We start from the raw sequence: 27,406 nt of genomic DNA, 5'->3' as shown, positions 1-27,406 counted from the left end.
AGGGCCCTGAGGTCGGGAAGGTGAAAACAGGCCCGGGGTGAAGGGGTTAAAGGTTTTGTAGCTGGTAAAATATATTCCACTCCGTTCATGGTTATCAAAACTTACCTGGGACATATGGGGGGTTTTCAATGTTGTTATCTGGGCAGTTGTCTACTGAACCTGGGACAAAGTTAGAAGGCTCGTTCATATCCTGCAGCAGAAAAGAAAGTTAAAGAATAGAATTCATGTGACCAGGACAAAACTGCAATACCAAGCTCAGCCTCTGCTAAAAAGCATGGCACTGTGCTGCACCGGGCAACGCAAGCAATGAACGGGGCACAGCGCTTGCCAGGATGCCACAGCCCCTTTCACTTTAAGATCAGGTAATTTATTACATTGCTTCTTTTCGCTCTTTCAAGAGTCATAACTTTTTCTTTTTTTTTTTACTTTTCCTTCTAATTAGCTCTATGAGGGCTTGTTGTTTGGGGGACAACTTTTAGTTTTTTTTAGGACACCCTTTATTTTGCTGTATAATGTACTGAAAAAACTGGGAGAATTAAAAAAGAAAAAATGGGGTGAAACTGGGGGGAAAAAAAAGCAATTCTGCTAATGTTTTTAAGGCATTGATTGTTAAAAAAAACAACTGGTGATCTTATTCTCCCGTTTAGTACGAATACGATGATACCAAACGTATACGTTTCTATATAGAAGCATAAGAAATGTACTGTACTCTTGTACTGGAGAACATTTGACATTTTAATTAATTTTTGTTATTTTGACTGTAGTGAAAGAAACATTTCTTCTAATCAGTGGCCTTTCAGACCATTGAAAATAAATACGGTATGTGTGAAGGCATTGTGATTAGGACATGGTGGATTCTTGGTGTATGCTGGGGAAGTAAACTATCAATGTCTACCCACCACTGGACTGAACCCAAGCGAATGTATGGTACTACACACACACACTCTGCAAGTTTCCTAATTATCACCTCAGTTCCACAGGTTAAAGCAGCTCTGTCTCCAGATTTCACAATAAAAACTCTATACATAATTAAATACACCTCTTCAACTTGATGATACTAATGTACCGTACTTACTTTTAAAATCCACTTCAGGATGACCGTCTAATCTTAATATTAAGATTAGCATTTTGATGCATCCAGATATACAATTAAATAGTTTATGGGCCCAGATGTACTCTGTCTCCGCCTAACCAGCCTCACTGACAGCTGCAGCTTGTACTGAACCATGTGAGATCTCAGCAAGGAGGGACACTGAGGAGCCATCAGACTAGCAGGTATATTTAGCTACACTTTCATACAGGATTATACAATCACTAGCTATTGAACCCGTTCTACGCCCGGTTGGCGAGCATTTATATTGGTATATGGTCTCCATCCTGGTATGTATTGCTTCCATCCTGCACCCTAATCTTGTCATGTGCTGCTACCATCTTGCGCCCCCTTCCTGTCATGTGCAGCCCCCATCCTGTTTTGTGTGCCTCCATCTTGTGATGTGCTACTGTCTTCCTGAGCACTCATCCTATCACGTGCTCCCATCCTGTACCCCAATCCTGTCATGTGGTGGTCCCATCCTGTACCCCAATCCTGTCATGTGGTGCTCCCATACTCCACCCCAATCCTGTCATGTGCTGCTACCATCATGCGCCCCCATCCTGTCATGTGCTACTCTTTTCCTGAGCCCTCATCGTGTCATGTGTTCCCAATCCTGCGCCCCCATGCTATCATGTGGTGCTCCCATCCTGCACCCCCATGCTGTCATGTGCTGCTCCCATCCTGCGCCCTCATCCTGTCATGTAGTGCTCGCATCCTGCACCCACATGCTGTCATGTGCTGCTCCCATCCTGCGCCCCATCCTTTCATGTGCTGCCCTCATCCTGCGTCCCCATCCTGTCACGTGCTGCTCCCATCCTGCGCCCTTATCCTGCCATGTGCTGCTTCTATCTTGTGCCCCCATCCTGTCATGTGCTGCTCCCATCCTGTCATGTGCTGCTGCCATCCTGCTCCCCCATTCTGTCTTGTGCTGCTCCCATCCTGCGCCCTTATCCTGCCATGTGCTGCTCCTATCTTGTGCCCCCATCCTGTCATGTGCTGCTCCCATCCTGCGCCCCCATTCTGACATGTGCTGCACCCATCCTGCGCCTCCATTCTGTCATGTGCTGCTCTATTCTGTCATGTGCTGCTCTATTCTGTCATGTGCTGCTCTATTCTGTCATGTGCTGCTCCCATCCTGCGCCACAGTTCTGTAATGTGCTGCTCCCATCCTGCACCACCGTTCTGTAATTTGCTGCTCCCATCCATATGCCCCATACGCTGCTCCATAAAGGTTGATGGCCCCCATAAGATGCTCCATAGTATATGCCTCATATGCTGCTCCATTATGGTTGACGGCCCCCATAAGATGCTCCATAGTATATGCCTCATATGCTGCTCCATTATGGTTGATGGCCCCCATAAGATGCTCCATAGTATTATATGCCCTGTATGCTGATCCATAAAGGTTGATGGCCCCCATAAGATGCTCCATAGGATTATATGCCCTGTATGCTTATGCAATAAAAAAAAAAAAACAAAAAAAACAAACATACGGTACTCACCTATCGTCGCTGGGCGCAGAGTGTCGGGGGCCTGAGCAGGCGGGGACACTGGCGCGCTGTGGGGGTCAGGTGCCGGAGTCGCCGCTAGCACAGGCCCCCGGCACTTGCTATAGTCACCTGGCCCTGATCCAGTGCTGCGTGCCGCTCCGTCTTCCGGGTCCTCTGGCTGTGACTGTTCAGTCAGAGGGCGGCGCGCATTAAGCGCATCATCGTGCCCTCTGAACTGTGAACGTCACAGGCAGAGGATGTGGAGGATTGAGCAGCGCGCATCGGTGGAACGGGACAGGTAAATATTGCATACTCACCCTCCTGGCTCGTCCCTGCTTCTCCGTTGGAGATCGCGGTGTGCGTTCAGTGCTTACGCATACCGCAATCTCCTGGGAGCGTCACTCTGTGGGGTCCAGACTGCGCCGGCGCTTGCGCAGTCTATAAAGGCTTCAGACAGAGTGACGCTCCCAGCGTTATATTATAGATTCTTACATACATTTGGCATGTAGAGCACCATTATCACATCAATGAGATGTATTTAGTAACATATGCACTTTGTATTAAATCTAGTGATAGTTCTTCTTTAAGGGTATTTTTATAAATTTCATTTAAAGGGAAAGTGTCAGCAGCATTGTGCACAGTAACCTACAGACAGTGTCAGGTCGTCGCCGTTATACTGATTACAATGATACCTTGGTTGATTAAATCCGTCTTGTGGTTGTTTCTTAATCTTTATTGACTGTTGACAGATCAGTGATCCCTAAGTGACCTACCCCCTAGTTTGCATAATGAATATCTGTACATACTGAATTTAAAAAAAAAAAAAATGCGTCTGCAGGCAGGTGCCGGCTGTGGCACCTGCTCTGCAGCATGATCGCATGGTTAATGTGCACTTTTATCCCTTTTGCAGATTTACTTGAGCTTTACTTGAGAACTTTTTTTTATTCAGTATGTGCTAGTATTCATTATACAAACTAGGGGGCGGGTCACTGAGGGATCAGTGACCTGTCAGCAGTCTGTATTATGAATATATAATCAGAGCACCACATACTCCAGCCCCACCTTAGGGCACGAGAATCTCATTAACACAAAACTGAAAATAACGATTAAGAAACAACCACAAGACGAATTTCATCAACCAAAGTATCATTGTAATCAGTATATTGGCACAGACCTGACACTATGTAAAAGTTACTGTGCACAATCCTGCTGACAGGTTCCCTTTAACAGATTGGCCTTATGCTCACCTCTCTATTTTGTATGGTCACCTCTGGGATCATTTTGCAAGTTAGGTTTTATTTAAAAAAAAATTAGGTGCCATGCTTTTTTTTGGACATAGATTTTTGTGGATATTGGGGGATGGCTATTTTTTTTTTTGTTTTGTTTTGTTTTTTTAAACTCACCAATCTGGATTTGGGGAGTTAAACCACAGCAACGTAAAATGAGTATGGAATAGCATTGAAGGGGATGTCTGTCCTCCTGAATACCCATTTTACAAACTACTTGTATTTGCCTTGAAATAATCCAGAAGCATTTTTTTCTTGTGGCACTCCTATTATTCCTTGTGAAAATGTATAAAAAAAACCGATCACTTTAGTGCATTAGATAGGGATGTATCCTGCTGACAGTATTACATTGTGTAGGCACGCACCTCGTCGAGAAATGAAAGTGGTAACAACCAGTGGTCAATTTATCATACATTTCCAAATAGAATAATAGTGGACTTACACTTCAAAAATTATGAGGAAACTTTGGAAATGCTATTTAACTACTTCTGGACTGCTCAAAGACTTTTTACTTCCAGATAATCCACACTTTACTCTGCACTGATGTTTTAGAACACAAGTGCAGAGTGTGGGGGGGAGCCGGCTTTCAGACACAGCCAGACTCCCTATTGAAAAGATTACATGGTTTATTGCCATGTTACCGTCTCCATTACTATATAGACAATGCTGAACCAGTGTTCGTGTATACAGACTAGGAAGAATCGACACAGATTCCTAGTCTGAAAAGCTGTTTCAGGCCCCAGTCCTGTAAAAAAAACCCACATGTTTAATTTATAAAACTTATCTGTATGGAAAGGGAAAACAATTTTAAATGTTCTTTTAGTTGTGCTTTGTGGAAGTAAAGAAAAAAAAGGGAATAAAAAATGACAAAAAAAAAATAAAATAAAGCCGATGTACAGCAGGGGAAAAAAATGGGCACATTTTTTTTACATTTGAACAGTCAAAAAGAGTATGATTTTATTTTATTTCTTAAGAGACATGCAAAAAATATATACATAAATAAAATGTGCCTGGTCAGGAAGGTGGGAAATAGGCCTGGTCTCCAGTTGGTTACTGAAGAATGCAAATCATCACTAATTCACCCAAGTCAGAAGAGCTGAAAGGCCATTTTTTTTAGAATCTGAGAAGTAGATGCTTCTGGTACTTGTTTGATCTTCTAAATTTCAGAGAAAGATTTGATTTAGTTGCAGTAAATCAAGTGTGATGTACTTGGGTATGTGTACACAGTTTTTTTTTGTATATATACACTTCTGCAAAATCAACCTGTCCAGTTATTAAACAACACGGATTGTGATTCAATTTCTCCTGCTGTTGTGCAAATGGAACAGACAACATGTAGAAATGATAGGCAATCAGCATGACACCCTATAAAAGGAGTGGTTCTGCAGAGGGTGACCACAGACCAGTGTTGTCTGTCAGCACGGTGTCCAGAGCATGGAGCACATACCAGGAGCAGAGGAGGGTACCCGTATGAGAGCAATAACCCAGCAGCAGGACCGCTACCTCTTCCTTTGTGCAAGGAGGAACAGGTGGAGTACTGCCAGAGCCCTGCAAAATGACCTCCAGCAGGCGACCAATATCCATGTGTCTGCACAAACTGTCAGAAACAGACTCCATGAGGATGGTATGAGGGTCCAACGTCCACAAAGTGGGTGCCGTGCTTACCTCCCAACACCGTGCAGAGCGATTGGCATTTGTACCACCAAGATTGGCAGATTCAACATTGGCTCCCTGTACGCTTCATAGATGACAGCAGGTTCATACTGAGCACATGACAAATGTGACAGTCTTGAGATGCCTTGGATAAGGTTCTGTTGCAACAACCTCCAGCATGACTGGTTTGGCAGTGGGTCAGTAAAGGTGTGGGGAGGCATTTCTTTGGAGGGCAGCACAGCCTCTATGTGCTCGCCAGAGGTAGCCTGACTACCATTAGGTACCGAGATGAGATCCTCAGACCCATTGTGAGACCATGTATGGGTGCGGTTGGCCTTGGGTTCCTTCTGATGCATGACAATGCTAGGCCTCATGTGGCTGAAGTGTGTCAGTAATTTCTCAATGATCAAGCCATTGATGCTATGGACTGGCCCGCCCGTTCCCCAGACCTGAATCCAACCGAGCACATCTAGGACATCATTGTCTCATTCCATCCACCAACGCCACAGACTGTCCAGGAGTTGGCGGATGCTTTAGTCCAGGTCTAGGAGATCCCTCAGGAGAAGATCCGCTACCTTATCAGGGGCATGTAGGGATGTCATACCGGCAAGCTGAGATTAGAATATATATAGTACAGAGCAAAAGTTTGGACACACCTTCTCATTTAAAGATTTTTCTGTATTTTCAGGACTATGAAAATTGTAAATTCACACTGAAGGCATCAAAACTATGAATTAACACATGTGGAATTATATACTTAAACTAGTGTGAAACAACTGAAAATATGTCTTATATTCTAGGTTCTTCAAAGTAGCCACCTTTTGCTTTGATGACTGCTTTGCACACTCTTGGCATTCTCTTGATGAGCTTCAAGAGGTAGTCACCGGGAATGGTTTTCACTTCACAGGTGTGCCCTGTCAGGTTTAATAAGTGGGATTTCTTGTCTTATAAATGGGGTTGGGACCATCAGTTGTGTTGAGCAGAAGTCTGGTGGATACACAGCTGATAGTCCTACTGAATAGACCGTTAGAATTTGTATTATGGCAAGAAAAAGCAGCTAAGTAAAGAAAAACGAGTGGCCATCATTACTTTAAGAAATGAAGGTCAGTCAGTCCGAAAAATTGGGAAAACTTTGAAAGTGTCCCCAAGTGCAGTTGCAAAAACCATCAAGCGCTACAAAGAAACGAGAAGGAGAGTGATGGGGTGCTACGCCAAATGACCTGGCCTCCACAGTCACCAGACCTGAACCCAATCGAGATGGTTTGGGGTGAGCTGGACCGCAGAGTGAAGGTAAAAGGGCCAACAAGTGCTAAGCATCTCTGGGAACTCCTTCAAGATTGTTGGAAGACCATTCCCAGTGACTACCTCTTGAAGCTCATCAAGAAAATGCCAAGAGTGTGCAAAGCAGTCATCAAAGCAAAAGGTGGCTACTTTGAAGAACCTAGAATATAAGACATAATTTCAGTTGTTTCACACTAGTTTAAGTATATGATTCCACATGTGTTAATTCATAGTTTTGATGCCTTCAGTGTGAATTTACAATTTCCATAGTCATGAAAATACAGAAAAATCTTTAAATGAGAAGGCGTGTCCAAACTTTTGCTCTGTACTGTATATATTTAAAATTTTAGAGCACAAAAAGGAGCAGAAACTTTCCACATCTTTCTAAAAAAGTTTCTGCTTTGAAAATTCTGAAAAAAAAAGACTCTTCGATTATGACTGTTTTCTGCCTTTCACTAACAAAAAAAACGAAGTGAAAAATTCCATCTGCTTAGCGTAGGTTTGTGGCATGAACGACTGCCATGATTTTTCACAATGAACACTTAAGTAATGACACAGGTTTGCCAAACTATAAAAAAAGTTTTCACCCCACTGTATTAAGTAAAAAAATACATCTTTAATACTCACTATCCACATGCCGTCAAAAGGAACCTGGTCATGAAAGTTCTTCACCATATCATACCACCAATTAAAGGTTTCAGGGTTTGTAAAATCTGGAAACACTGTCAGACCTGGCCAAACCTGATAGAAAGATTATAAAATCATTAGTGGATGATTAAGGAAAAAACTGAACCAAACAGCCAGACATAAGAGGATCTGTGCTAAACAACTGTTCCATATAATTCACCAGGTACAATACTATCATGCCAATAGGTCGCTAGTCACAATTATTAAATATTATAGCCCCTTTACGTTTAGAGTTTAGAGTTATCACGACTTATATAAACTCTATTAAATGACAAATTGCAGGGTTCAGCAATGACCAGTAGAGCAGATCGGATCTTTCACCATTATATTACGGACCATATACAGTTGCATTCTAATACACAAGTGCCTATGTAGTGAAGGCAATACAACCATGAGTGGCATCAGTCTGGTAACACAGCGAGCAGTATACCTTTCCAACAAGAGGCTGACCAGTTGCGTTTTTTATAAAAACTCCTCTTTTCAGTCCATCACCGTAAGGAGGGTAACTATCCGGGGAGCCAGTACTGCTGATGGCTGGATCCTAAAATATAAAGAGTTCACCTATATTAGATTTCAAGAGTGTTCTACATGGGGTTACAGCCCTGCAATAATAGATCCCACGTCCTTACCACAATTAATACATATTTAAGTCCTTGTGCATGGAAATCTCCGAGCATGTTCGGATAATCCCCAAAACGGGTTTTGTCATATGTAAAGTCGCGATATTCATCCATGTAGTCAATGTCATTCCACTGTACATCCTGGAAAACAAAGGAATATGCCCAAAAGTAAGATCACTTCTGAAATGTAAGAACTGCAATGGAGGCCAACATTTCCTAAGCAAATGTAGCAGAAGAGAATTATAGAACGTAATGAAAAAAAAAAAAAAAAAAGGGAAATAAGCTGGAATCTAAACTAGTAATATTAATAACGCCAGCCCGACCTGCAAAAACTTTCACAAGCTCCATTGCCTGAAAAATAAGTAAAAACTAGGGGTCTCAGAATAAGGCTATATAAGCCAATATATTTGGTTTTTTTCCTTTCTTTATTTTGCTGATAAACATATTAAAATTTATTATTAAAATATTTATTAATAACGTTGTAGCGCGGCACCGATTAGAGTTTCATTATTCCTACTCCTTCCTAACCTGGTGTTTTTTTTTGTTTTTTTTTGACATTTCATTTTTTTTCCTCCTATTCTTCCAAATGCCATTACTTTTATAATATTCCTTCAATACCATGGGGTATTTTTTTTTTTTTTTTTTTTACAGGGAGAGTTGTAGTTTTTACATTTTTTAGCCATTTTTTTTGGTTGAATAAAAATGGCCTTTCAGCATGATTCTTCAAGTGAAGGCTCGATCACCCAAGCGATATTTTATCGGATAACACTCGGACCAATGTTATGCTATGGGCAGTGCTGACCGATTTTCATGGACTCTCAAACCTTTTTCTCCATCTTCTCCTCATCTGAGAAAATCTGATCACACGAAGGGGACATTCGGATCAAACTGGGATCAGAGTTTGATCGGCGTGTCATTAACGTGATCAATCCAGTTCTCTCAGTACAATTACCGCAATACCAAACTTGTGCAGCTTTTTTTCCCCCTAAGACTTTGATAGCCTTTTCTAGCACCATTAGGAGGTGGTGCTACAATCCCCCCCCCCCCCCCAAAAAAAAAGGCAGTTCTGGTGTTTAAATCCTTTTTCCCCCCATTTACTGCACTTACAACTTAATTAAATGTTATGATAGATGAGACTTACAGACAAGACAAGGTTTATTTTCCTATTTTGTAGAACTACCGCATTTACGGTGGGAAGATTAAAAAATTAACATTTTTCGATAATATTTTGTAAAAGCTTCTTTGTTTTTTTCCCGTTTTATTTTATCAGAGGACTTGAATCCGCAACAGTTTAATTGCTTGTTCTATATACTGCAATACCTTAGTGGTTTTTACATAATGGAGGACCCCTAATGCAATAGCAATCCATTGGCACCATGAGGTCATCTCTTAAGGAGGGGGGATGATGAGCACTCAGATCGGCAGCCTACCAAGATCTCGACACTTAAAGGGATACTCCCATCTCCAAGATCCTATCCCAATATGTAGTAGGTTTAATAATAATAATAATAGCCAATACCTCCAATTAGAAATGTAGTACAGTTCTTCAGATTCGCTATGTTGCTTACCTCATGGAGGGCATTGCAGTAGCTTAGGTATCCATGGTTACCACCACTTGTTAGTGGTCGTAACCATGGATATATACTACTGCAATGCCCTGCACATGGCGTAAGCAATATAGCGAGTCAGAAGCACTATACTACATTTTTAATTTGAGGTATTTGCTATTATTAATATTAAACCTACTACATATTGGGATAGGATCTTGGAGATGAGAATACCCCTCTAAATTCAGCTGCCAGTGATTGACAGCAGCATTTAAGTGCTAAAAAACCACAGTCTCGCGCCAATCGCTGCTTTTAAAGGGCAGATGCTGTATAACAGAGTCAGCACGCGCTGTGTGTGAAAGACTCAGCCAATGAGCCTGTCCCATAAACCTGCACCAGACATGTGATGTACACGTATGTCATACGTCAGGAAGGAGTTAATCAACAGAGTGACCTTACTACAGAGGGATTAGAGGAAGGTGGCGGCTTGGGCAGAGAAATTGCAATTGGTAAAGGAAACAAGTTTAGCCTTTCCACGTGTCAACACTGTAGGGTTATAGGTTGCAATTGATGGGCCAATGTCTATTTTTAAGTATATCAACCGTGTAACCATAGTATCATGGCAAATGGCACTTCTCCGTATGGCCATTAGGTGGCAGTGCGTTCACAATAACTGGCTGATAAACCATACCTTACAGCATCCAGGAATATCATGTATGTATCACAAGAAGAACAGAAGAACCAAACTACAAAAATACTACATATTCTCATATTCTACAGCACACATAATATGGAAATATATTCCGTCCCCAACATCAGCACAACTGGTCTACATCAATTTTAGGGCCATAATAATCATTTGACGTTTTAGGTCTTTTTTTGCATTGCGGTATTAATAGCCTTATTTTTTACTCAAAATTCTAAAAAAAAAAAAAAAAAGAATAAATGGTTCATGAGTTTTGAGCAAAATCAAAAGTGCACAATGTCCGATAGTTCCATTAAAATGGAAAAATTTGCACAAAAAATTTTCAGGTATATCTAAAATCACTGATGGGTGCGACTGGTGTACATTTCCACAAAAATGTTGTGACTTTAAAAACTCACAATGGATGAATTGGCCAAAAACATGTGAAAACACTTAAAACATCCATAATGGTGAACATTATTTATTTATTGTTTTAAAATAAAAAAAAAACAAAAAAAACAAAATAGAGTTAAAAAGTGCACAAAATTAACAGAAAGGTTTAGTGTAACTTACAAACATTCTAGAACCACCAAAATTAAAAAAAAAAAAAAAAAGTGTAAAACTGTTAAATAGGTATAATACAGGCGTCTATGGAATGACATTCACACCAAAATGAAAAAAAAAAAAAAAAAACACCTCACAGTGCAAGACAATGAGTTACTATGTCTTGATTACACGTATCAGGTATTTATATACATATATATTGTAACCAACTCTCATAGCCTCCATGGGAAACGTTCCACTCATCTCCAGCTATCATACATAATCAAATGAATTGTAACCATGCCAATAAATCTAAGGCTGAGGAACACATTTGTTAGCCTATGCATCAATATAATGTGTTTATAATGATGGAGCACATTGTGAACCTGCCAGACGGACAGCTGAGACACAAATCAGATTACGGGAATCTGGCCTCAGCAAGTCCCTGTAGACTGACCTTCTAAGCCCCCAAATAACGGTTCCCTTCTAGTGCTATTGGGAATTATAGTGATGAAATTTAAAGATGCTGAAAGAAGCCTATAATGCAAGGCTAACTAGATTCTTAATTCTGCACCACTATCATTCATGGAGTATTAGATTAGGTCTCCAAGCTGCACAAGATGTATTGGCATTATTGTCTTGCCAGAAGATACTAACTTACTGAACTATTTGGAAACCATAAAGAGCCCAGAAAACTGTCTCTTTCTGTCTAAAGCTGGAACACCATGCCATGTCATTTATTGGATCATCCTCCCCAACACCATGCTTATCCCAGTCCTAACCACCAACGTTTGTTCTCCACTTAAATGTATGAGTGCAGTTTCACTGCTGACTAGCAATAATGATAGGAAAAAGAAAGTGGAAGCTGAAGGACATCTTGATTTTACATCTCCTGAATGTGCCAGCCATTTCATTTGGTTTTCCAGTTCTTCACTTAGGTGAATGTCGTGAAGGAGTTTTTCTTCACGATGGGAAAGATTCTGCGCTTATCTACCACTTTTGTCCTCTGTGGATGTCTAGGACTTTTTGAGTTCCCAAGCTCAGCAATGCACTTTTTTTTTGCAGAATGTACCAAACTGTTTATTTGATCACTCCCAAAATTTCTTCCATCTCTGATGGATTTCTTCTTTTATTTCAGCCTAATGATGGTCTGTTTCACTTCCATTGAGAGCGCCTTTGACCGCTTGTTGTGGGTTCACAACAACAGTCTCCAAGTGCAAATGCCACACCTGGAATAAGTTGCATGACTTTTTACCTGCTTAACTAATGATGGATTAATGAGGGAAAAGCCAATGCAGCGCATTAAAGAGCTTTTTGAGATGGAATTGGACAATTCCTTTTGGTCCCTTGAAAAAAAAAAAAAAAAAAAAAAGAGGGAGCTACAGATTACAGAGCGGTAATTCCTAAACCCTTAAGGCCCCGTCTCACTAAGCGATTTACCAACGATCACGACCAGCGATACGACCTGGCCGTGATCGTTGGTAAGTCGCTGTGTGGTCGCTGGGGAGCTGTCACACAGACAGCTCTCTCCAGCGACCAACGATCAGGGGAACGACTTCGGCATCGTTGAAACTGTCTTCAACGATGCCGAAGTCCCCCTGCAGCACCCGGGTAACCAGGGTAAACATCGGGTTACTAAGCGCAGGGCCGCGCTTAGTAACCCGATGTTTACCCTGGTTACCAAAAAAAACAAACACTACATACTCGCCTTTCGGTGTCCAGGTCCCTTGCCGTCCGCTTCCTGCTCTGGCTGAGATCCGGCCGTACAGTGAGAGCAGAGCGCAGCGGTGACGTCACTGCTGTGCTCTCACTTCTCACTGTACGGCCGGCACTCAGTCAGAGCAGGAAGCAGACGGCAAGGGACCTGACGGACATCAGAAGGCGAGTATGTACTGTTTGTTATTTTTTACATTTACGCTGGTAACCAGGGTAAACATCGGGTTACTAAGCGCGGCCCTGCGCTTAGTAACCCGATGTTTACCCTGGTTACCAGTGAAGACATCGCTGGATCGGTGTCACACACACCGATTCAGCGATGTCAGCGGGACCTCAACGACCAAAAAAAGGTCCAGGCCATTCCGACACGACCAGCGATCTCGCAGCAGGGGCCTGGTCGCTGGTACGTGTCACACATAGCGAGATCGCTACTGAGGTCGCTGTTGCGTCACAAAACTAGTGACTCAGCAGCGATCTCGCTAGCGATCTCGCTATGTGAGACGGGGCCTTTACTCCAATTAGGATGTGAGTACCCTCAAATTAAATATGAGAGTCTGCACTTTAAGCGCATCTTGATTACCAAAACATAATCAAGATTGTTATATTAACAGCTAAAATGCCAAAACTTGTGTCACTGTCAAAATATTTCAGGACCTAACTGTACATATCGCTCCCATAGACTGGTATAACAGTTTTGATTTTTTCCCGTAGTTAGCCAGTACGGTTTTCGGTTACACGCAATGTATTTTTAGTTTTTGTTTTTCTGGGTGAAGGGGTAGGGGTGAAGTTGACGTAGTTTACTGAAAAAATGGAAAATTCTGGCCTTTTTCTTTTCCTTATGGGGTTTACCATATGGGTTAAATGAAGTTTTTTAGTACAAACTGTAAAATCTTTTTCTCAGTCTTCATTGGGGGACACAGGAACCATGGATTACTCTGTTGCGATTAACAATACATCTTAACAAATGAAAGTTGGCTCCTCCCCAGCAGACTATACCTCGCATGCTAGCATCAGACTTCCTCAGTTTGTGAGAAAGTAGTAGGGGAAGCAAAAATGAACTAAAGCATGACCAACCCAAGAGGAAAAAAACAACTTAAAGGCATGCCTGGCCAGGCAACAAAGGGTGGGTAAGGTGTCCCCCTTTGAAGATCACAAAAAGAGGTTTTACAGCGAGTACCAAAAATTTTCATTTCTAGGTCACTTTATTGGGGGACACAGAAAAATGGGACAAGAGGTTAGGACCTAACCGAACTGGTAGTATACCGAGCCATGGTTCTGGTGTCCTCCAATGAAGCAGTCGACAAATAATTTAACATTTTGTTAGATTATTAGGTTATGTTTAAAAAGGTTTTAATATCTTTAATTTCAGTTAGGAAAATTTTTTATTTTTTTTTCTTGCTTCTAGAAAACCTTTTTTCAGTCTATTTAGCAGACTTGAACATGCGAACATGTGATTGCTTGTTCTTGTTTCACATACTGCAATACTTTAACCTGTGGCTGGGCTTCATTAGAATGCAAAGATGGCAGCAATATTGGTTTTCAGTTACCATGGCGTCTGGCTGCTATGCTAACCCATCAGCCCCCTCACAACTGCATCACAGGGAAGGAGGGTAATGGTCACCGAAACAGATCCTTTTGCCTGTTATAACGACTTAAATGCTGCAGTCAGATTGACAGCTACATCTAAAACTGTTTAACTGGAGCAATCACAACCCAGTGGTGTAACGACCAGTGATCATACAGTTGTTACTTTTCTTGTAGATGGGAGATGTTTTCTCTTAAATCAAACCCTATCCATCATAAATAGGTAACAGTAGTATTCAATTTGCCAATTTTCTTAGTTCAGCTACTTAAAAGGGGATCTGTCAACATGTTTTTTTCCACCTAATCTTAGAGCAGCATAATATAGAGAGAAAGAACCAGATTCCAGCGATGTATCACTTATTGGGCTGCTTAATGCAGTTTTAATAAAATGAGTATTTTATCAGCAGGAGATAATTAGAGGACCAGGTAGTCAAGCATAATCATGAGTTCTGCATTGCCCTCCCCCCACCACTGATTGGCAGATTTCACAGTGTACAGAGATAGCAGCCAATTAGTGGGGTGGGCGGGGTTATACAGCGCTCAACATTCAGAGAACTACTAGATAAAGCAGTGATTTTATCAAAATGACAGTAAGCAGTAAGTGACATCACTGGAATTGGAAAAAGAATGGTGTGCACTAGGGATAGGGATAGGGCGAGGTGCAGGTGTAGAGGACTGATCGTCCTGATACACTAAGGATAAATTTAATACACCGCACACTCTAGGGGTATAATCTGTGACAAACTCAGAATTAATTGAAGTGCCATAAGTTTATTATTCAATAATGCAGAAGGCGACCAGAAGTCACAACTGACAACGTTTCGACTCTTCCCGAGTCTTTGTCAAAAGGTCGCTTAGCAAGGTGAATAAAGGAATAGTACAAATGGTATCCTTGTGGCTCATAGAATATCTCATAGAATATAATGATAAAAATATGTAGGTGGTCTTTGACTTATTGTGTCACAAAAGTAATCTGGCAATGCTGGTGGGTAAGAGAATGATCAATTCTTATGCAGTGTGCTAGTAACGCAAGCCTAGTTTATCCTGTTAAGCTGCAAATGGAACCTGGCAATGTTTGTAAGCACCAAGGACATTAGCCTTGTAAGGTATGCTGCCAGCATAACACGGTCCTGTAGTGTCACCGGGAAAGTCTGCTGGCAATGATGGTGTGCACGTGGAAGCAGGGCGCAGGAGCGCCGCTCATACCCCACTACCACCAGAGATCTCCCGCATACGGCCTGGTTACAACAAAGGCTAGCTGCACACCATCATTGCCAGCAGACTTTCCCGGTGACACTACAGGACCGTGTTATGCTGGCAGCATACCTTACAAGGCTAATGTCCTTGGTGCTTACAAACATTGCCAGGTTCCATTTGCAGCTTAACAGGATAAACTAGGCTTGCGTTACTAGCACACTGCATAAGAATTGATCATTCTCTTACCCACCAGCATTGCCAGATTACTTTTGTGACACAATAAGTCAAAGACCACCTACATATTTTTATCATTATATTCTATGAGATATTCTATGAGCCACAAGGATACCATTTGTACTATTCCTTTATTCACCTTGCTAAGCGACCTTTTGACAAAGACTCGGGAAGAGTCGAAACGTTGTCAGTTGTGACTTCTGGTCGCCTTCTGCATTATTGAATAATAAACTTATGGCACTTCAATTAATTCTGAGTTTGTCACAGATTATACCCCTAGAGTGTGCGGTGTATTAAATTTATCATCACTGGAATTGGAACTCTCAGATGGGGGTAGTAAAAACCTGGTGACTGATTCCCTTTAAATCACTAAAACATTATATAATAGGGTCTAGTATTCAGACGTGAAACAAAGTGATGGCGGAGAATTGTATTCCCTCTTACCAAAGGCATTTTGGCTTTGCTCATATTTCTTACAACTTCTCGAGTCATATTTGAAGTCGAGTATCCCCATCGGCATATGTGAAATCCCAGACCCCAAAGTGGAGGCATGAAGGGAAGTCCTGAAAATACAATTAAATTATAGTTAGTATCTATTAACCAAATATTATTAAAAGAACCCCTAGTTAAATATTAGCAAGTCAAGGCACTCGCAAACTAAAGCACAACTCTTGCACCCAAACCATTGCTTCTGAGAAATGGAAAAGTGTTACCTAAATCTGAAATATTATCAGATCTTCGTTTAAAAAAAAAAAAAAAAATTCCTTTTTAAAATAATTCATTCATGAGGATCTGTGGCATCCCTTACGCTAGAGTACTTACTCAGTGAAGAAATAGAGTAAGATTTATGGCAAGGTGCATGGAGCCGCAAGAGACTCGTCATACACTCCTGATTGATTAAGAGCTGTCCGTCTCTTAATGAACGGTGATTGTGGCATTGTCAGTTCCTCATCAGTGATCAAAACATTAAAACTGGATACTGAAATTGATCAAGAAGAAAAGCCATACAGATATGGAAATTTTTCAAAACATCTTGATTAAATTAATTAATTAATTGAGAATGTAGTGCTACATGCAGGAATCCCCGCTTTTACACATATTGGATGCTATCAATGAGGTTATAAATGGATGCCTGAGGTACGTTCTTCCAAGCTGAATGCACTTGGCCGCACAAATCACCAAGATCTGCTGCTGGCAAGCCTATCTGTAATTACTGACCAATGAAGTCACAGATGTGCTAGATGAGAGACAACTGTGGAGACACTGCAGCCCATGGTAGCATTTTTAGGTAGCATGGCATAGTTTTGAAAAACAGCTACAGGTTCACTTTGTAGAAATGGTCGTACTGCTGGTTTCATGACCAAATCATTGCAACACCGAGCCGTTCGTGTACCTAGAATGAAAACGAGAGCGGTCAAGTTAGCATACATTATGCTACTTCCCTTCCAACATGACCCTGGGAGTAGGACCAATATGATACTCCCTCGTGAAGAGTTCTTCATGGCATTGCCCACATGGTCTCCAGACCAATCTCCAGCCACCATTACATCCAAGTCAAAAGGGGAACTCATTGCTGAAAAGGATAGAACTCCATTGAAGCATACATTGCCATCCTGATCTGCCTCATGATAGCCTTTGAAAGCGGGAGTGTGAGGTCAAAGGAGAACCTGGAGCTGGAGGTCTGGCTTATAGCCCAATGTCATTCAAGTGTCTTCTGGTGGTTTGTATAGACAATGCTGAACACATTCGGCTTTGTGTGTGATGTCTAGTCTCATTTGCAGTACAAACTGTATCACTATGCACCACTCTTAGGGTATGTTTCCACCTTCAGGATGGCCGGCGGTTTGGACGGAGCAGCAAACCCGCTCCGCCCTAAGTCCCGCCCCCTTCTGTGACGCGATGATGCCAGATGTGTTCATTGCACACATCCGGCATCATCGCACCCCACACATAGGGCCCTGTGATTTACCTTGCGGCGGCGCAGCAAGGTACACGGACATGCTGCCATCTAAAAAACGCGCCGCATGTCCGGAATCGCAGGGCCGCCGGATGCGTGTTACCACGGATAGTGGAGACGGGATTTGATAAAATCCCCACCACTATGCTGTAACACCTGGACGCTGCGTGTTTGACGCTGCGGCTCTGCGCAGCGTCAAACACGCAGCGTTTCCTGAACGTGGAAAAATACCCTTAGGGTATGTGTCCACGTTCAGGATTGCCTCAGGATTTACCTGCATAAAATCCTGACCAAATCGGCACCTGAGGTCACTGGCAGGTCACCTGCGTTGTCCTTGCATTGTTTCAGCAATGCAAGGACATGCTGCATTCTTAAAAGACGCACCGCATGTGCGTTTTCGCGGGTATGCCGCATGCGTCTTTTACTGCATAGTGGAGATGGGATTTCATTAAATCCCCTCCACTATGCTGTAACATCTGGACGCTGCGTTTTTGACGCTGCGGCTAAACGCAGCGTAAAAAACGCAGCGTTTCCTGAACGTGGAAACATACCCTTAATCGAATGATCCATCCATGCAGAGGTTAGCATCTGTGCACTTCTTGCAATCATTTCTGTTCATCATTTCTTCTTTCCATCAGTGGGACACACAATGTTCGATCAGAGAAAGCTTCGGCCCACAGCACCCAATGCCCCTCTTAGCTGCTCAACCCTGTTCCCCCCAAACTAGCTTCTCCATCATGACAGAAGATCAGATCTCCGCCCTCCTGTCAATATCACACCTCACCACTTGCACGCTTGACCCGCTACCGTCCCACCTCATCCCTAACCTTGCCACGGTCTTCATCCCAACCCTAACACATCTCTTCAACCTCTCACTCGCAACAGGTGTCTTCCCCTCATCCTTCAAGCATGCCAAGATCACACCCATACTCAAAAAGCCCTCCCTCGACCCATCCTCTGTGTCTAGCTATCGCCCGATATCTCTTCTCCCTTACGCCTCCAAATTACTGGAACACCACGTCCATCTTGAATTGTCCTCCCACCTCTCCTCCTGCTCCCTCTTTGACCAGTTACAATCTGGCTTCCGACCGCATCACTCAACTGAAACTGCCCTAACTGCCAAGAGCAAGCGACATTACTCTGTCCTTCTTCTCCTAGACCTGTCTTCTGCCTTTAACCCCTTCATGACCCAGCCTATTTTGGCCTTAATGACCTTGCCGTTTTTCGCAATTCTGACCAGTGTCCCTTTATGAGGTAATAACTCAGGAACGCTTCAACAGATCCTAGCGATTCTGAGATTGTTTTTCCGTGACATATTGGGCTTCATGTTAGTGGTAAATTTAGGTCGATAATTTCTGAGTTTATTTGTAAAAAAAACAAAATTGAAATTTGGCGAAAATTTTGAAAATTTCGCAATTTTCACATTTTGAATTTTTATTCTGTTAAACCAGAGAGTTATGTGACACAAAATAGTTAATAAATAACATTTCCCACATGTCTACTTTACATCAGCACAATTTTGGAAACAAATTTTTTTTTTGCTAGGAAGTTATAAGGGTTAAAATTTGACCAGTGATTTCTCATTTTTACAACAAAATTTACAAAACCATTTTTTTTAGGGACCACCTCACATTTGAAGTCAGTTTGAGGGTTCTATATGGCTGAAAATACCCAAAAGTGACACCATTCTAAAAACTGCACCCCTCAAGGTGCTCAAAACCACATTCAAGAAGTTTATTAACCCTTCAGGTGTTTCACAGCAGCAGAAGCAACATGGAAGTAAAAAATGAACATTTAACTTTTTAGTCACAAAAATGATCTTTTAGCAACAATTTTTTTATTTTCCCAAAGGTAAAAGGAGAAACTAGACAACGAACGTTGTTGTCCTGTTTGTTTTGAGTACGCTGATACCTCATATGTGGGGGTAAACCACTGTTTGGGCGCACAGCAGGGCTCGGAAGGGAAGGAGCGCCATTTGACTTTTTGAATGAAAAATTGGCTCCAATCTTTAGCGGACACCATGTCGCGTTTGGAGAGCCCCCGTGTGCCTAAACATTGGAGCTCCCCCACAAGTGACCCTATTTTGGAAACTAGACCCCCCAAGGAACTTATCTAGAAGCATAGTGAGCACTTTAAACCCCCAGGTGCTTCACAAATTGATCCGTAAAAATGAAACAGTACTTTTTTTTTCACAAAAAAAATTATTTTAGCCTCAATTTTCTCATTTTGACATGGGCAACAGGATAAAATGGATCCTAAAATTTGTTGGACAATTTCTCCTGAGTACACCGATACCTCACATGTGGGGGTAAACCACTGTTTGGGCACATGGTAAGGCTCGGAAGGGAAGGAGCGCCATTTGACTTCTTGAATGAAAAATTATCTCCATCGCTAGCGGACACCATGTCACGTTTGGAGAGCCCCTGTGTGCCTAAACATTGGAGCTCCCCCACAAGTGACCCCATTTTGGAAACTAGACCCCCCAAGGAACTTATCTAGAAGCATAGTGAGCACTTTAAACCCTCAGGTGCTTCACAAATTGATCCGTAAAAATGAAAAAGTACTTTTTTTTCACACAAAATTTCTTTTAGCCTCAATTTTTTCATTTTCACATGGGCAACAGGATAAAATGGATCCTACAATTTGTTGGGCAATTTCTCCTGAGTACGCCGATACCTCATATGTTGGGGTAAACCACTGTTTGGGTGCACGGCAAGGCTCGGAAGGGGAGGCGTGCCGTTTGACTTTTTGAATGGAAAATTAGCTCCAATCGTTAGCGGACACCATGTCGTGTTTGGAGAGCCCCCGTGTGCCTAAACATTGGAGCTCCCCAACAAGTGACCCCATTTTGGAAACTAGACCCCCCAAGGAACTTATCTAGATGCATAGTGAGCACTTATAACCCCCAGGTGCTTCACAGAAGTTTATAACGCAGAGCCGTGAAAATAAAAAATAATTTTTGATTTTCCCAAGGGTAATAGGAGAAATTGGACCCCAAAAGTTGTTGTCCAGTTTCTCCCGAGTACGCTGATACCCCATATGTGGGGGTAAACCACTGTTTGGGCACATGCCGGGGCTCGGAAGGGAAGTAGTGACGTTTTGGAATGCAGACTTTGATGGAATGGTCTGCGGGCATCATGTTACGTTTGCAGAGCCCCTGATATGCCTAAACAGTAGGAACTCCCCACAAGTGACTCCATTTTGGAAACTAGACCCCCAAGGGAACTTATCTAGATGTGTGGTGAGCACTTTGAACCCCCAAGTGCTTCACAGAAGTTTATAACGCAGAGCCGTGAAAATAATAAATGTGTTTCCTTTCCTCAAAAATATTTTTTTAGCCCAGAATTTTTTATTTTTGCAAGGGTAACAGGAGAAATTTGACCCCAAAAGTTGTTGTCCAGTTTCTCCTGAGTACGCTGATACCCCATATGTGGGGGTAAACCACTGTTTGGGCACATGCCGGGGCTCGGAAGGGAAGTAGTGACGTTTTGGAATGCAGACTTTGATGGAATGGTCTGCGGGCATCATGTTACGTTTGCAGAGCCCCTGATATGCCTAAACAGTAGAAACCCCCCACAAGTGACCCCATTTTGGAAACTAGACCCCCCAAGGAACTTATCTAGATGTGTGGTGAGCACGTTCAACCCCCAAGTGCTTCACAGAAGTTTACAATGCAGAGTCGTGAAAATAAAAAATCATTTTTCTTTCTTCAAGAAAGATGTTTTAGCAAGCAATTTTTTATTTTCACAAGGGTAACAGGAGAAATTGGGCCCCAATATTTGTTGCCCAGTTTGTTGTGAGTATGCTGGTACCCCATATGTGGGGGTAAACCACTGTTTGGGCGCACGTCGGGGCTTGGAAGGGAGGGAGCACCATTTGACTTTTTGAACGCAAGATTGGCTGGAATCAATAGTGGCGCCATGTTGCGTTTGGAGACCCCTGATGTGCCTAAACAGTGGAAACCCCTCAATTCTAACTCCAACACTAACCCCAACACACCCCTAATCCTAATCCCAACTGTAGCCATAACCCTAATCACAACCCTAACCCCAACACACCCCTAACCACAACCCTAACCGCAACACACCCGTAACCCTAATTCCAACCCTAATCCTAACCCTAACCCTAATCCCAACCCTAACCCTAACCCCAACCCTAACCACAACTGTAACCCCAACACACCCCTAACCCTATCCGTAACCCTAACCACAAGCCTAATCTTAACCCTATTTCCAACCCTAGCCCTAATTCCAACCCTAACTCTAATTCCAACCCTAACCCTAAGGCTATGTGCCCACGTTGCGGATTCGTGTGAGATTTTTCCGCACGATTTTTGAAAAATCTGCAGGTAAAAGGCACTGCGTTTTACCTGCGGATTTACAGCAGATTTCCAGTGTTTTTTTGTGCGGATTTCACCTGCGGATTCCTATTGAGGAACAGGTGTAAAACGCTGCGGAATCCGCACAAAGAATTGACATGCTGCGGAAAATACAACGCAGCGTTTCTGCACGGAATTTTCTGCACCATGGGCACAGCGGATTTGGTTTTCCATAGGTGTACATGGTACTGTAAACCTGATGGAAAACTGCTACGAATTCGCAGCGGCCAATCCGCTGTGGATCCGCGGCCAATCCGCTGCGTATCCGCAGCCAAATCCGCACTGTGCACATGCCCTACCCCTAACCCTACCCCTACCCCTAGTTCTAACCATAACCCTAGTGGAAAAAAATATATATATATTTTCTTTATTTTATTATTGTCCCTACCTATGGGGGTGATAAAGGGGGGGGGTTTATTTATTATTTTTTTTATTTTGATCGCTGTGATAGAACCTATCACAGCGATAAAAATGTACTTGTAACGAATCTGCCGGCCGGCAGATTCGGCGGGCGCACTGCGCATGCGCCCGCCATTTTGGAAGATGGTGGCGCCCATGGAGAAGACGGAAAGACACCGGGAGCCTCGGTAAGTATAAGGGGGTGGAGATCGGGGCACGGGGGGGGGCGTCGGAGCACGGGGGGTGGCATAGGAGCACGGGGGGAGCGGACAGGAGGACGGGGGAGCGGAGCACAAGACGGAGGGGAGCGGAGCACAGATCGGTGGCTTGGGGGGGCAATCGGTGGGGTGGGGGGGTCACATAAGTGTTTCCAGCCATGGCCGATGATATTGCAGCATCGGCCATGGCTGGATTGTAATATTTCACCAGTTTTTTAGGTGAAATATTACAAATCTCTCTGATTGGCTGTTTCACTTTCAACAGCCAATCAGAGCGATCGTAGCCATGGGGGGGTGAAGCCACCCCCCCCCTGGGCTGAAGTACCACTCCCCCTGTCCCTGCAGATCGGGTGAAATTGGAGTTAACCCTTTCACCCGATCTGCAGGGACGCGATCATTCCATGACGCCACATAGGCGTCATGGGTCGGATTGGCACCGACTTTCATGACGCCTACGTGGCGTCAAAGGTCGGGAAGGGGTTAACACTGTGGACCACTCCCTTCTGCTACAGATCCTCTCATCTCTTGGCATCACAGACTTGGCCCTATCCTGGATCTCATCATATCTGACAGACCGAACATTCAGTGTCTCCCTCCCCCACACCACCTCCCCACTTTCGCCCCTTGTCTGTCAGTGTTCCTCAAGGCTCTGTTCTAGGACCCCTTCTGTTCTCCATCTACACCTACGCCAGGGACAGCTCACAGAATCCCACGGTTTGCATTACCATCTCTACGCCGATGACACACAGATCTACCTATCCGGACCTGACCTTACCTCCTTACTTACCAAAATCCCACACTGTCTGCCTTCTTTTCTACTCGCTTTCTAAAAACAGAACATGGACAAAACAGAATTCATCATCTTTCCCCCTCCTCACTCTACCCCTCCACCTGACCTATCCATCAATGTTAACGGCTGCTCACTTTCCCCAGTCCCACACGCCAGGTGCCTCAGGGTGATCCTCGACTCTGCCTTCTCTTTCAAGCCACATACCCAAGCCTTTGCCTCCGCCTGCCGTTTCAAACTAAAAAATATTTCCCGGATCCGCGCATTTCTTGACCGCGACACCACAAAAACACTAGTGCATGCCCTTATCTCCCGCCTTGACTACTGCAACCTCCTACTCTCTGGCCTCCCCTCTAGCACTCTGGCACCACTCCAATCCATCCTACACTCTGCTGCCCGACTAGTCTACCCGTCTCCCTGCTATTCCCCAGCCTCTCCATTATGCCAAGCCCTTCACTGGCTTCCTATCGCCCAGAGACTCCAGTTCAAAACCCTTACAATGACATACAAACCCATCCACAACCTGTCTCCTCCATACATCTGTGACATCGTCTCCCGATACTTACCTACACGCAACCTCCGATACTCTCAAGATCTCCTTCTCATCTCTTCTTCCCACAACCGCATCCAAGACTTCTCCCGTGCTTCCCCCATACTCTGGAACTCTCTACCCCAACACATCAGACTCTCGCCTACTATAGAAACCTTTAAAAAGAACCTGAAGACTCACCTCTTCCGACAAGCCTACAGCCTGCACTGATCCTCAACCTACTCAACCGCCGCACAACCAGCTCTACCCTCTCCTAGTGTATCCTCACCAATCCCCTGCAGACTGAGCCCTCGCGGGCAGGGTCCTCCCTCCTTATGTACCTGTGTGCTTTGTTTTTTTCTCATGTTTAATATATTTGTCTATATTTGCCCCGTATTCACATGTAAAGTGCCATGGAATAAATGGCGCTATAAAAAGGATGATGATGATTGTGGATGATGGATGATGGATGATGATGATGAACTCTGTCTACACTTATCTTCTGATGTCTCTCAGTTCAAAGATCCCATCCCTCTCAATCAGCTCCTGCTGCTATATAATATGATGCTGGCAAATTTGACTAAATGAGCAATGTAAAAAGTTCCCTTAAATAATAATTGAAGCCATACATTGCCAATTTTTAGTAGATAAATTACAAGTTATATCCGGACAGCTGGTCTTCTCACTAATTCCTAAGACAACTGTTGCATTGGAAAGCCTCATCTGCACAAAGCCAATGCAGGTGAGGCTTTGTATCTGACAGCTGTCTACAGTGTCACCGAGCACCAATTTTAATGCTTTAGATTTGAGAGCTGGCAAACAAAAAAATTAAAAAATAAAGTAATCTTTTAAGAAGTTTTAAAGGTATCCTGTCATTCGATTCATGCTTCGTTAGATAGTCTAATAGAGAAAGACGGGGCGAAACCACTATGGATTGGCCTTGGACTTGCCAAGAGAGACACATAGGCCCATAACATGTGGGACAAGCAGCATTAACCAAATGAAAAGTTCCCTTTAAAAAGATTTTTTTATTCTTTTTAACACTGAGAAAGCATTTCATTAAATTCCATAAGGAGATGTACCTTTTATGGACAAGAACTATATGTCCACTGGGTGGACAAGTCAAATGTTATTAAAAAAAGTTACTATGTTCACAGCTTAATAAAGTTTCCCATTTAGCTGGAAATAATTCTATTCGACGGGAAACGGACTCAGATTTTCTTTTACACTCTCTTACCAATCACTTCATGATACTGGCGGATCACTGACTTGGGCTCTGGACCCAAAAACACATAAAAGTCCAAGATGCCTCCTATAGTTCTCCAGGTAAGGGCTGGGGTTGGCTGAAGAAGAACATCTAGGTAGAAACAGAAATATTAAATACTACTAATGTAAGGCAACTGCTTTACTTTTTAATCTTTTTACGAGTAAAGGGCAGACATCAGACCTCCACTTTTTGCATTACAGCAATTTCAGTTTTAAGAAAATTTCAAGGAACAGGCCGGTAAAGCCTAACAATAAGCTTTACTTAAAAGTTGAAGCCCTTGCTGCTCCTGTGCCACCTGCCCACTGGTCTCTCTTTATAGGACATGTCCCATCTACAATACATGACTAATCAGTGGCCTCAGCGGTCATAGCAAGGTACCGTAGATGGCATAACAGCAACAGCTCCTGGCTGCACAGGTCACATGTTACAGTCAAGATGTCACCATTGCTTCCCCACGGGTCTTACACAGGGAAGGGAATTTGTACTGGATCTTGTAATGCTTATTTTGTTATTTTAAAGTATTACCTACCTGTCCCCAATTTTTTTCCTAAAAATGGACAATATAGTATGTGCACACAGGGTTTTTTTCCCAGACAGAAAATAATGTACAGCAATAGCAAAACATTATTGCTGTGCACATGTTCTCTCTTGTCACTTTATACCACCTTAGAGTTCGAAAATCCTGAAGCGGTTAAAAGAAGAGGCGGCATCATATTCATTCTTCAGGCGGCTTCCACTAAGAAGCCATCTGCTCTTTATACATAACCGTGTATATAGAGAGAAAGCTGCAGGCAGGGGACCCTCTGCAAGAAGGACAGGAAAGCCGCAGGCCTTTTCCTGAACCAGCTTTGTACGGAGAAACTCAGCAGGTACACTGGCATCTTGAAGACGCAGTGTGCACAGCCTGCGGTTATTCTATGCGACCGGTGAATCTTCACAATTATCCGGTATTCTCCAGGCGGTTGGGCAGTCACTATGTAGGAGATTTGCATACTTGCATTCAAGTCACTAGTTTCACCCAACTTCTCTCAATAGAAGAAATCAGAGGCGCAGGAGTCTAGTCGGCATGTGACTTCAAGCATACAAATCTCATGCATGCAGTCAGCACCCATACGCCTGGAGGATAGAGGAATCGTAAGTGAGCAATTCAGCAGTCTGCAATCGCAAAGAAGGAAGGAAAGTCTGCAGTCAAAGACCAGACGAATCCATACTGAGTAAAGGTTAGATATAGGGTTATTTTACTTTGCATGTCTGCTATGTATAAAAGAATATTAGTAGCCTTGTAAAATTATAAATCAGCAATAGGGACTTGACTAATGGGGTTATCCAGGATTATTTTATTTTAAAATTATTCTATTTATAAAAAAAAAAAAAAAAAAAAAAGAAGAAGAAGAACTTGCTGCAACTATTCGAAGAACTGAATGTAATGTGACCACGGAATGTGGGAAGTGTGATATTAACCTCGGTCACAGCATCATGGCATATGAGGCCCCTCATATGCCATGCAGAGCATGTGACTCACTCATTATTTTAAGACCACAGTGCTAATTAAAAAAAAGGTAAAAGCACAACTTACCAGGTTCCTAGTCTCTGCACAAATTAAGCAGACTCCTACTTCAAATTTCAATTTTATTAGCAGAACAATTCTGTAACGTATCTACAAATCAGCCAGCACAATGTAAATCTTAAAAGGGAACTTGTCATGTCAGATAACAATATTAACCTGCAAACATAAGGTTAATGAGCAGGTTTACAGCTGAAGCTCAGTGCTAAGAACAATGACCACAATAGCGTGGAAACACATGAATGAATGTTGGAGGCGCCTGGTAGGAACAGACTAAATTACTTACCAGTAATGGAATTTTCCAGAGCCCATGACAGTACTACATGAGAGGGGATCCACCCATCAAGGATAAGATCCTACTGAATAAGAAGTGGGGAACCTCTCCCCCACATCAGTTGGGTTTCAGAGCATGAGAGGACCACCAAACAGTTATTTAAACATACCGTCACCATCCAACCATAATACCTTTTAAACTATACACCTACATTTTAAAATAGTGCACACCAAACCCAGTGATAGGGAGGGAAGTTATAAGAGTGCTGTCATAGGCTCTGGGAAATCCCATTACCGGTAAGTAATTTAGGCTTTTCCTTTACCCCATGACAGCACCACATGAGAGATTTACAGAGAAACTTAATCCACCTTAGGGAGGGACCACCGCTTGTAGAACTCTTTTCCCAAAATGAGAGAT

The 27,406-nt window shown here is 42.9% G+C and overlaps 1 protein-coding gene across 1 annotated transcript in view; it reads right to left on the bottom strand.

Moving 5' to 3' along the window:
• GAA (alpha glucosidase) overlaps nucleotides 1-27,406 on the bottom strand; it is a 65,247-nt gene that overhangs the window by 12,236 nt on the left and 25,605 nt on the right. The window contains exons 6-11 of the mRNA XM_077251479.1: nucleotides 25,122-25,241; nucleotides 16,061-16,179; nucleotides 8,120-8,251; nucleotides 7,921-8,031; nucleotides 7,431-7,544; nucleotides 106-190 (exon numbers count right to left, since the gene is read on the bottom strand). Coding sequence (XP_077107594.1) covers nucleotides 106-190; nucleotides 7,431-7,544; nucleotides 7,921-8,031; nucleotides 8,120-8,251; nucleotides 16,061-16,179; nucleotides 25,122-25,241 — 681 coding nt within the window. The remainder of the gene's footprint in view (nucleotides 1-105; nucleotides 191-7,430; nucleotides 7,545-7,920; nucleotides 8,032-8,119; nucleotides 8,252-16,060; nucleotides 16,180-25,121; nucleotides 25,242-27,406) is intronic.

This window comes from Ranitomeya variabilis, chromosome 4, assembly GCF_051348905.1.
Source record: "Ranitomeya variabilis isolate aRanVar5 chromosome 4, aRanVar5.hap1, whole genome shotgun sequence".
NCBI classification, from domain to species: Eukaryota; Metazoa; Chordata; class Amphibia; order Anura; family Dendrobatidae; genus Ranitomeya; species Ranitomeya variabilis.
Note: the sequence above shows the minus strand (reverse complement) of the source record. Positions and strands in the feature narration are given on the sequence as shown.